The following is a 12,378-nucleotide window of genomic DNA, read 5'->3' as shown; positions in this document are numbered from 1 at the left end:
ATTTACATCATTCATTAATCAATTTTGTCAATAATTTTTTTTTTAAAGTTATTTTTTTGGCCTTTGTGCCTTTATTCGATAGGACAGTGGAAGAGAGACAGGAAAGTGGGGAGAAGAGTAGGGGGAGGACATGTGCGGGAAAGGGTCATGAGCGGGACTCGAACCCATGACCTCCGCATCGGGACTGTAGCCCTGTACATGGGACGCCAGCTCTACCAGGTGAGCTATAGTGGCGCCCCAATTTTGTCAATAATTTTGTCAGTCAGGGCTGCAAGGTGGCTCGGTGGTTAGCACCGTCACCAGGCAGCTCGAACATCCATGGTTCGTGTCAAGGTTAGGACGACTGGGTTTTTTCTGCACGGAGTTTGCATGTTCTCCCCGTGCAGCGTGGGTTCTCTCTGAGTTCTCCGGCTTCCTCCCACAGTCCAAAAACATGTTGAGGTTAATCAGTGATTCTAAATTGTCCGTAGGTTTGAATGTGCGTGTGCTTGGTTGTCTATCTCTAAGTGTAGCCTTCGCCCTATGTCAGCTGGGATAGCAGTGTGTAGATAATGGATGGATGGACGGATAGATAATGGATGTCAATCAGTGTTTCCCAAAGTCCAAGATGTTGTCCTCAAATGTCTGGTTTTATCCACAAGAAGCTATTCAGTTTGCTGTCATAGAAGAAAGAAACTAAAAATATCAGATTTAAGATGCTGGAATCAGATAATTTTCCTAACTATTATTGACTAATTGTTTTAAATATTTTTTTAAACAATTGATTCAATAGCTGACAAGTAACTGATAAATCATTGCACCTCTAGTTAACACATCACCCCACCATTGTCCACTAATGGCCCTCTGCAGCTTTGCACTATATAAGTGCAACATCTGAATGAATATTCAACACAGCAGGGAACGCACTCACCCTGCAACGTTCTCTATTAAAGCTGGACGAAGTATTTATGCCTGTGTCCTTGGTTAAAAACCTGGATAATTGCCTGAACATGATGTATTCTTACTCATAAGTGTGTGTCTATTCAGTTTGCCTCTTTATATTCACTAGTTTGGCATTGAATAGTTTAAAAAAAAAAAAGTTCTGCAATAAGGTATGTTGTTTTGTGGGTTAGTGATGGCAAAGATGAAAAGATTGAGGAAAACTATGGAGTCAGTACACTTGGAAACTGATTGACAGTCTGGTCATTTTACACTGTTAATGGCATCTAACTTTATTCAGTGTGCTACAATGTAATGTAGGTGGTGAGCGTTTAACCCTAACCCTAACCCTAACCCACAGCAAGGTACCACACAGCACCTTGAGCAGCTATTGTGTCATCCAAGTGTGACAATAATATTTCTTTTTTAACACAGTAAAATGTTGGGAAGGTATTTACATATTAAAAAATAGAGACCACCCAAGCTTACTTACACCACCTAAATCAAGCAGAACACTAAAATGCTGCTTATACGTGACTGCATCAGTAACAAATAATAATATAAACCTCATCAGCCAATTTCTGCACAGTGAGCACTTTTACTTTTGATATGTTTTTTAGTAACACATTAAAATAGTACTAGTATATAAACTGTATATACTATTATGTAGTTCTGAGTTGATAGAACTGTTTATTGATATATTTGTCAACATTAGAACATCATCTCCTCATCATCTCCTCCTGTGGGCTCCCAGCAGGGAAGGCTGGTGTATAAACAGACAAGTAATGACAATTAAGTAAAATATGCTTGTAAAATGTTTGATGTGTCTTTAAATATGTATAACGACATTAATGTAGCTTTATATAAGTAATATTCTGAATTAATAACTTGTAGTTGTAAATTCAGTAAAAGATATGAACACATCTTCCACCACCTGTAAAGTCAACAGCCCTCTGGCAGTGACAGAAACATAGGAGTCGTAGAAATATTTAACTATTCGTAATGAAATTTCCATAAAGAAAAAAAAAAAAAAAAAAAAAAACATTTGCAAACTGGCAGCAGAGTGGTTGAGTATTACTCTCTATGTGACCATTTCAGCCTGTGCCCAGGGTGAATGATGGGTGCGTTTAAAGCCACCGTCAAGCTGAGATGAATAGCTCCGCCGAACTACTCTGGAATAATGCTTAAAACAGAAAATGAATCCCAGTTGTGAATAAATGTATTAAACACTTGTGTTGTGCCTGGTCAGCAATGATTCCAGTTAGCTAAGGGAAAGTGAGAAGGCAAGGGAAAAAAAGAGCGGTGGCAAGTGGCAGTAGTATGGTGGCAAGAAATCAAGCACTCAGCAGCTCCACAATACCCCATTAGTCTTCATTTTCAGCAGGACATGCAACAGGGCCCTTACGTCTTAAGGAACAAACTAAAATTTATTGGGCTGGCCAGTTCTGGCTAATTGAAAGAAATTGTCTGTCTGTTTGCTTTCCATTAGGTTTGCAGAGGGTGGTGGGTTGGGGCGGGGGGTGATGATTTGGGGCCTAAGCTTGTTGCCCTCTGCTCGTCACCCTGGCCTGGTTTCCTGTTAATTGTTTGATCCATGAGCGCCCTCCACTGAGCAGACAGTATGAGCTGTGGGAATCATTTAAGGAGGAATCGTTTAGGGAGGATTTATGAGATGCATTCGTTATGAAGTGTGTACAGGCAAACAGACTTCGATTGGTAATGGCGGAAGGGTAATGGTTTGCAACACTGTGTCTGCACTTGCTGTAGTTTTAGTTCACTCCTCTCCCAGCGCGAAAACACAGTGATTATGACTGATCATCTCAGCCATGTGAATTTGAAATATTGTTTCAGATGAAACACCAGGTTCCTCCATAAATGTTGATTTGAGATTATAACTGGTTTTACTGCAAGTCGCTGGTATATTGTTTATCATTAGTGTCTAAGCTCTGGAACTAAAGTTTTTCTGTCTGAAATCTGATGGTCTATGTTCCATTTCCATCTTTTGTGAAAGATTTTGAGCAAGATGTTAGAAACATGTCTGACGCACCAACATTTGACCTCATCTCTCAACACAGACGTCAACTGTCCTGTCAAACAAAAAGATAATTTAATATAATATACTGTGTGCACAATTAAGTTTACCAAGTGTTGTCCTGTAGTACACATGTACAGTGGTGAGGTTGTGCATTCCTGCTGAGTGCAGACATACATCCTGCCACATTCTCAACACATCAAACCTTTGCTTTAAATTAAGTCAAGTAGCCACTTGACTGATCTAATTCTGACCTGATCTAATCATTATTTCTATGCACATTTTCCAGCTTCAACTCATATAAACTTGAATGCCTATACCAATAGGCATTCAAGTTTATATAAAGTAAATCGGTGAGGGATAAAGTAATATTGATTTGTGTGATGAAGGAGGCTGTGGCCTCAAGTAATCAACGCCTCATATTACGGTGTGCAGAATTATTAGGTAGCTACATTTCCTAAAAAAAAATTTTAAAAAAAAAAGGCCAAAAAAGAGGTGTAACTGCCACCTAAAAGCCAAAATTGCCTTCCAGAGACATGAAACACTCTGGATATTGCTAAACTTATGATGCCTGACCATCAGACACTCAAACAGTGTTTTGCAAATGGTTAATTGGTTTGCAAAAAATGTGTAGAGAAGAAAATGCTTGAACTGCAAAAAACCTGAGAAAAATCTAACAAAAAGTACAAGGTGTCAAGTGCTCAGGGATGTGGCCAAGTTAAAAAAAAAAAAGGCTGAAACATGACCACCTCTGAATAAGATTCACAAGTTAAAGCATCAAGACTTGGCCAAGAAATACCCGACGACAGATTTTTGTAAAAGGTCTTACAGACAGATGAAATGTGAGAGACTCTTGTTGAGCCAGATGTTCCATATGTCACTAATGGACACAAGGCAGCACCTCAAGTCAGGTGCCAGAAAGGTGTAGGAAGGTGACTGGTCTGGGCTGCTATCATTAAGGGTTGGACATTTTTAGGTTTAGGATGGGCTGAAAATCAACACTTACATCTACTGCCAGCTTCTGGAAGATACCTTATTTAAGCAGTGGTTCAGGAAGAGGTGAATGATCTTTAAGCAGCACAGTGTTCCAAGTGCTTCACCTGTTGGCAGGCCAGCAACGGCCTCAAAGATGACCAAAGGATAACCAGGTCCACGTCCTCACCTCACTTAAATTGCACTGAGACGTTGTGGACCCGTCCTTAACATAAGATTTACGGTGAGGGATGACAATGCAATTCTTGGAACAGCATTTGGGAGGCTGTGGTTGCTGCTGCAGTGAAAGCCAATCAATAGCAGATGTCTAGATGACATGACAGTAACCGAAAACAGTTGCCGTATTGGTCACAGAACATTATTGAAAGGCTAAACATATTTTATTTTCATTTTATTTTGTTTGGTACAGCGACTCTAAAAAATGATAAACAAGTAAGTAGGAAAAAGTGTTTTTGTAATTTTAGTTGCCTAATAATTCTTAGCCTAACAATTGTGCACACTGTTATTTTCCTCTATGAAAAACAAAAATTCATGTTTCCTTTGTTAAAGATTCAGGTTTTGAGCTCAGCATCATTTTGGACTGACACAGGCCTTTGTATATGTTTAACAATACAATTCGACTAATAATTGTGCACACAATGTTGAAGAATAAAAGACGATAGAAAACAATTTCTTTTAACATTGGTCTTATTTTCATATTTTGAGCCATCAAATCACTCGGTTATGACACCATTTTATTCTCCAGCTGCACTGCTGAGATCCACAGACATAGTGACTCTTTCGTGCAGTTGTGTTCACTTTTAGCACATATTTTTAAATAGTTGTGTGTGGATGCTGTTTTATGCTGCAGTGCATAACAAAAATGACTGTTTTGACATCCAGATAAATAGCTTGGATACAGTTGTGTTTTATTGTTTGCTCCAATTGCAAAAATGCAAAAAACAATATACATGTAAACTAATACAAATATCAACAAACATCTGTGTTGTCCTAAACAAGATTCTCTGTTTTAGGAGTGTTCGTGCGCTCCATAATCAACAATTTAGGGAGGAATAAAAGTGAAATGGCTTCACATTTTCTATTAAGTGTACACACAATTTATGCTTATTAAAATATTTTAGAAAATATTTTCCCACGCTTGATAGTCCCTTTGCCTAATGTGAATGTTATGCACAGTGTACTGTACACAGAAGTGCAAAATAAAAACTCAACTTCCTTTATAGTAAACAACAAAAAGAAGAAAAATATCACATTCTTGTAACTTCCAGTTATATGGAAGATATGTTGGACCGTGAGATTGATGTCATGAAATCAGAATTGCCACTGCTGGATTAAAACAAAATCACATAAAATCAGCAGATGTAGGAGATCTGGTTGTAATTCATTTTGCACCGACATCTAACACTGGATATTTAGTGTTTGTTTTGAGTACATCTTCACTAGAAAAACTTTTTCAGCAACAAATCCCATTAGCTCTTCAGCCAAATCAACATTCTGATGCTCATTATGTCTGTGTACTTGTCAAAAATGTTATTGTGAATCCACTACACTCATGGAGGCCACGGTTTGACTAAAAAACAAAACAGAGCTGTGCCATTAATTAGACCTGAGAAAGGATGGCGAATCACATTGTCATTACACTGCCTCAGCATACTGCGTCTAGTAGTTTGAAATGTGGCATTAACAAAGCTGAGGCTGAATGACCCAGCTGCCTGTTATACAAGTGACAGGCAGTGAGCTAAGTTACAGTTACGGACAATCAAAAACATAATCCACAGCTGCCAAAAACACTTTGACAACTTATGCCTGCTGCCTCCTCTCCCTCCTCCTCTCTGTCACAGGCTAGATAAACTCTCTGCCTCTCCATCTCCAACCTCACCTCTCTCTCTCTCTCTCTCTCTCTCTCTCTCTCTCTGCTCCATTATAATTGCTTGCGTTTAACAGCTGAGCTTCTGAAATCCTAAGGAGCAATTGGAACGAGAAGGGAGGGCGGAGCACGCAGAAAAATAAATGCACACATCTCTGGTGGAAGCCGACTGGCACTGATGTTTAAAATAATAAGATGCAGCTGTTGATGGTAGCGACTGTCTCCAGGTCTACTTCCCTGTGGCCTCTGTGGCAGCAGAGGAGCTGTGATGAAGGCAGACAGCTGACAGGTGCTCCAGGATGGTGCTGCCATCAGGTGCATCTGCTAAACTTAACTCAGAGACAGGAGAGGAGCGACGGGGAGGGGGGATGAAGAAGGAGAAAAAATGGGAGGGAGAGTGAGTGGAGGGGGAGAAAAAGAGAGGAGTGGCCAAAAAATACAAGGAAAAGAGGGTTAAAGGAGGGGGAGAAAAAAAAAGGAAGATATAGAGTAGTGAGGAGAGAATAATTGTGTTTGTGTGCGCAGTGTGTATAATTGCGTGCTTCTTGAAACTTTATTCCAGCCCTCTCTGTAAAGAAATTCACAGGATGTCTTTGAACCTGTGAGGCTGATGGAATAGGTTTCTCACCGTCTAGACACTGACACTCTGAAGGGCTAACAAGTTTACCAAGCAGGTCAGGAGATGGGGAGACGGTGGAGGAAAGGTAAGAAGGAGTGATAATGAGCAAGTGCAGAAAGTGGTGGAATGAGGAAATGGTAGGAAATAATAAGAATTAACAAACTAATTTTAAAAATGCAAGGGAAAAGAAAAGGCAGCTTGTCAGGGAGTGTGTGTGTGTGTGTGTGTGTGTGTGTGTGTGTGTGTGTGTGTGTGTGTGTAAAATGTGTGCATGAGAAAGAGATACACAGCATATGCACTTTGCCATATGTTTATATATTACTGCATGCATCAGCACTTTGCAACTACTACACACACACACGCCTTCCAACTCTTGTCAGAAATGCAGCTCGGCTTCGAGTATACAACCGTAATGGATTCACTCTGTGTGCTGCTGTGACAGTGGTGACGCTGACGGTGTATCTGACTTTAATAAAAGGTGCGGCAGGCTCAAGTCAGGGAGCTGAGGCAGAGATTTGAACCCCCTTGAACCCCTCCCAGTGCTGGAGGAGGGTGGGGGCTCTTCATCAAAGCCAAGGCCAAGCACAGATGAAGTGTTCACTCATATCACGACTCAGTTCTGGGCTGAGCAAAAGGTGACGGGGAGTGTAGCCAAGGAGCTGATCTTCCAGCTCTTCTCCCTCTCTCGCGTGTCTTCCTCTGCCGGCAGATACACACTCAAACACGCAAATGCACAGCAGTGAGGAAGGAGAGGAGCCTGACAGAGCCCAGTGCATCGCAGGTAGCCCAACAGAGTGGCTGGGAGCGCTGTCACCAATTTGTTTCTAGCCATGGGGGACATGCAGGGGACGGAGAGGCGATGGCAGCTCCCTGTCCTCATCATGGCTAATGAGGCCTCAGCTTCTCCTTCTTACACTGTGTGTGTCTCAGTGTGTGTGTGTGAGATCGCTTTGTATAAGTTTGTGTCAGAGTGCTGCCAAAGCTCCTCTTCCTGAAAAACCGGGGTTGATATCTGGCACAGACCACCGCACACTCTTAGTTCTCCTTATACAACTCTCCTGGCTGAATTATTTACCGGGCCAAGAAACACACTCACACACACAGAAGAGATCTGGTCTTGTTCAAGGCAGCTACTATTCAATACATTGCAGCTCTTCAGGGACACCTCACCAGCTGAGGCTTGCTCGCTGTGCTGGCTGACCCATCAAACCTTCAAGGAGGGAGAGAGTGAAGGCAGGAGAAAAGAGGAGAGAGATGGCACCAGACCTGCTGTGATAAAATACAGCCAGGAATAATGAATTCTTAAGTAGAGTAAAACTGGTCAGTGTGTAATGACCTAACCCCTGAGGAAATATATCACACACCACCAGGGCAGCACTGTCTTCAAGCTATATCCAGTTGTGAGTCTGCACAATTTTTGATGTTTTGGGCATTGTCGCTAAATTTGCACACAGACTTGCCTTGTCAACACCAAACTGCCACACGGATCAACACATTTCACTCATGATGCATGAGTGATGCTGCTTGTTGTGATGTATTGATGGTGTCCATGTAGGTGTTGAAAGTACAAAGACTGAAATTAATCGAAGAGATTAGAACTGTGTGATGTGGTTGTACCAGCGGAATTAAACACAAACAGCGCTGTATTTGTAGTTCAGGAGCTCCCCAGTGTGGTAAAAAATGAGAAGTGCAACAGAGGGTGCAGCCTCTTTCCTCAATTCTCATATCCTTCTCCATGCATTAAGTGGCAAATGAATACAATTATGCCATATAATTAAATTAAAATGTGTAAAAAGTTAATTTCTCTCTCTCTTTTTTAAAAGCTCACTTCTAAATATGTTTCCACGCATAAAAATGTGTCAAACGTTTGAATCTGCAATATGTAAATAGAACCAAAGTAGCTGTGGAAGAACTTCTACGGCATTAAGAGGAGAATAAAATGTGGCGCCGCACAAGCTATGCACAAGCTTATAGGGAATCCAAATGTTTTAGATTGTTGGGTGTTTCTGCCTTTGTTAAGCGCGATGAGATGACTTGTTTTTGTAAATATGTGCTATACAAATAAAATTGAATTGAATTGAAACATTTGAAAACTTGGAACACAAGCTAGTTTGTCTCCATATAAACCTTCATAACTGCACAGATTTGTATTACAGCTTGTTTCCACTGCCCACCAAAACTATGTGACGTATATTTATTTCCATTCTTGTCAACACAGACCAACATTAATATTCATTAGGAATTGTTTCTGAACAATGTTCTGTCCTTTCAGCTCTGTTATGATCCCCACCCCTGAGGCTCACATGTTGACCAGCTAGCAGTCTGTTGTCAACAGGAGTTGCAAAACTGGACCTAAACCATACATTTACAGGCTGTAAAATCACAACTATGAGCTGAAAGAATTTGTCTTTTGTTATTATGTCAACTAATGTATGGTTATTATAAATGTTGATTTAACTAGAAAGTGGGTGAATAATATGATCAGATATGAATACGAGGTGTGTCAGAAAGGTTCCAGGACTGGTGTCACAAAAGATATATTATATACTATGAGTTTTCCCCTGGAGTCTAACACACTTTTCCAGCCTTCTTTGCCATGTCGCCATGCACTCCTGGAAGGTGGTATTTTGTAACAAAATCACATCAAATATAAAAGACAATCTCCTTTTCAATAGTTAAATACAGTCCATTTAATCAGGAAAACCTCAAAAATCAACATTCTTCATTCAAAGTTTGGGGTAAAATAAAACCAGCTCCACTCGAAGATTAACATACTTGCAGTTACTACTTGGCTAGTGACATTTGCAACATGAGGGAAAAGGTAGAAAAGAAGTAGAATGAAGGAGAGGAAATGGATAGGGGAGAAGAAGTCAGGATAGAGAGAGAGAGAGAGAGAGAGAGAGAGAGAGAAGAGTGGAGAGGCAGGAGACAGAGAGAAATTAAATATTCTGCTGATTCACATAACACCAGAACTTGGCCAAGTCAGCTGTCGGAGAACAGTGGAGGAGAGATCAGCGTTTTCCCCACTTATCCCCATGGGGAAACCCTCACAGCATAAGGAGATAAACCTGTCTACTGAAAGAGCTCAGGACCAAAACTTAAAATCCCTGATCATTCCTCTGATTGTAAATAAATATTTAATCTATTCCAGCTTTTTATTTTTATTTTTTGGAATAAAGACACAGACCCAAATACACGTGTGTTTGGTGAGCTAAATACTTCAAACTTGAATCCCACAGAAACACAGTTTCAGATATTTGATTCAGTTACAGCAGGAACTAATGTGGGAAATGTCCCATGTATTCACAAATGTAAAAAGAAATTATGTTTCTAGCAGAAAGCAGATGAGTAAGGATATGTACAGGCATTTTAATTATGACCAGTCAGGATGTATGTGGCTTCATGAGGCTGCAGAGGAGTAGAAGACGGTCATCAGGGTGTAGGTGTGGGCGGTTTAAAGAGTCCAGTTTTTCTGAAGTAACGCACAATAAGAGGCACAGACACCAGAGTGATGCTGATGCGAACAGGAGCGAAGAGCTTGTGGATGGCGTAGGCCAGGACGAATGTGCTGGTTCCTGCTGCCATTTTAGACTGAACCACTGCCTCGCTGAAGCCCACTTTGCACAGTATGGCTGCCATATCAATCCCACTGCGGAGACAAATGACACAGAAAACTGGTTAGAAGTGCCATTCACTCAATTCTTCCTCCTTACCATTTTTTTTTCAATGATTGGCACAGTCCACTACTCACAGATATTCCAGTGTGTATGTGTTTACTAGATGTCTACTATCATTGATAATACTGATCTCAAGCCTACTTCTAATTATAATAGAGTCTTTTCATAAAAGTTAAAGAAGAAGAAGAAAGAAGAAGAAAAACTAAAGGATGACAACAAACATAAATCCCATGAAATTAATAAAAATATGTTGATAAACAAACTAAAAGCGAAAAATAAAAAAGTGAAAAATTTAAAAAACTGTACATGAATTAAAAAGTCGCTGTCTTGAGAACACAATACAAATCATTTGGACATTCAGCAACCTCAACCAACCTAACAAACCACACACACTCAAAAAACACAATTTTACCAAAATATAGAATAAAAACAAGTCTTGAAGGTGTCCTTTAAATTATTATTAGTAATACTAATCTCAATTCCAACCCTAATAATAATAGAAACAATGTAGATAAATAAATTAAAAATAAGGACACAAAATTAATAAAAAATAAATATACACTTAATAAAATGTGAAATTCAGAAGTAAACCATTTTTAAAACTATTGAATAAATTAAAAAGACCATATTATAAACACAATACAATAAGCGAAATGTTTGGCAATAGAGTTCAACCATACAAAGCCCTGTGCAACTTATGAACAGCACAGTAACTTCTAATTCTGTTGAAATTTGAAATACTACAGACCACACACCTAAAACCGTAGAACACTTATATAACACAATAAAAATAAATTTTAAAATGTCCTACAAGAAAAACTTGCACTGCAATAACTATGTCGTGTCGCCTTTAGTTCTGCAGATGTGTAGTTCACATTTGTCTCCACCAGAGGGTGCCATGGCCAATGGAGAATGTTTCACAAGTTTATTTTATATAACTTTTTAAACAGACAATACCAGCATGCTGCATCACTGTCTTGGTGAGAAAGGATTTGGTTTTGAACAGTGGTGGCATTTTCAGTTGAGCTACTGAGGAAACAAATATGTAAAGAAGAAGCCTGCTTCAATCAATACAGCCTCTCTCACACATTAACAGCCCTGTTGCTCTCAGCAACTTAAGTCCGCTAAATATAATGATCCATCTGCCCCCTGACAACTGTTTACCCGGCACACAGCACTGTATTAGCAGGCCACATGCCCTAAGCACTGTCGCTGCACAGTGATAATGCTCCACGGTTGCTGGCGACAGAGTCATTTTTCAGTTCAGGGGTCATTATCAGCTATAGGAGGAAATCTCCAAGCTGTCAGATAATGTCTGCCAAGTCTCTTTGGTATTCAAGGTCCTGGTATGTGGCCAGACAGACAAGGGCTTGAAATAGTTTGTACTGACACTTTTGCCAAAAGTAAGGGTCTGCTGTATTGCTTTAGCGTCTCCCTGCCTATCACATTCAACAGACAGTGGCAAAGTGCATGGAATACAGAGTCAAAAACTTTAAATTCTGCACATAATGCACAAAAAAATTCTTACAATATGAGAAAATAAGCTTATGTTTTATTCAAGCATTCAGCGTGAATTTAGTGTCTGATTCAGTAGCATTTTAACAACAGCAGGGCCGGTGTAATGTGGCCGGCTGAGTGGGAATGTGTTGGAGCTTCTACTTTGCTGTCACCCATAGAACAGGTCCAATTTGCAGCCTGTTTGCACCAGACATTCAGTGTTCCTCAAAGTAAAAGCACTCTACTGATCTGTCATTTCCTGCACACACCTTCAGGGTTCAGGGAAATTTTGCATTCGGATGCTCTCACTCTGCTCAAATATGTCAGTAAGTGATGTCTGATGCATTCCAGCGTTGTGTTGGCATTTTATTTCTTCCCTTTTTTATCAGCCTGCTTTGGAATGCATGTGAACAATATGGATTTATTGTGTTTCTAAGGTCAACAGTGAATTTCTTGGCCTCTTTTACAAAGAATTTCTTCATTAAATTACTAAGCATTGGTACATCTGCAATGACTTCACTTAGATTTTCAAGGAACTAAACAAAATGGGGTTTTTTGTTTGTTTGTTTGTTTTTGCCTTCTATCAGGTTTTGGTGTATCTACACTTGACATATTGTAACTTTATGACAGGGAATATTTCACCTAAATTCTCGAATATCTGTTTTTTTTCCTTGAACATTTAGAATAGTCATTAAATATATCTGGGCTTTTGATTCTTAATCCAACAAAACAAGCAATGTGGGCAGTGATAAATTGTGATTCTGTTACTTCAGTC

At 39.8% G+C, this 12,378-nt stretch overlaps 1 protein-coding gene across 1 annotated transcript in view; it reads right to left on the bottom strand.

Annotated features, from left to right (window-relative positions):
• Positions 1-9,094: 9,094 nt before the first annotated feature.
• fam210b (family with sequence similarity 210 member B) overlaps positions 9,095-12,378 on the bottom strand; it is an 18,354-nt gene continuing 15,070 nt past the window's right edge. Inside the window, exon 3 of the mRNA XM_008285299.1 lies at positions 9,095-10,078. Within this exon, the coding sequence (XP_008283521.1) occupies positions 9,862-10,078 (217 nt within the window). The 3' untranslated portion in view covers positions 9,095-9,861. The remainder of the gene's footprint in view (positions 10,079-12,378) is intronic.

Source organism: Stegastes partitus, unplaced genomic scaffold (assembly GCF_000690725.1).
Source record: "Stegastes partitus isolate 25-593 unplaced genomic scaffold, Stegastes_partitus-1.0.2 Scaffold395, whole genome shotgun sequence".
Lineage (NCBI taxonomy): Eukaryota > Metazoa > Chordata > Actinopteri > Pomacentridae > Stegastes > Stegastes partitus.
Note: the sequence above shows the minus strand (reverse complement) of the source record. Positions and strands in the feature narration are given on the sequence as shown.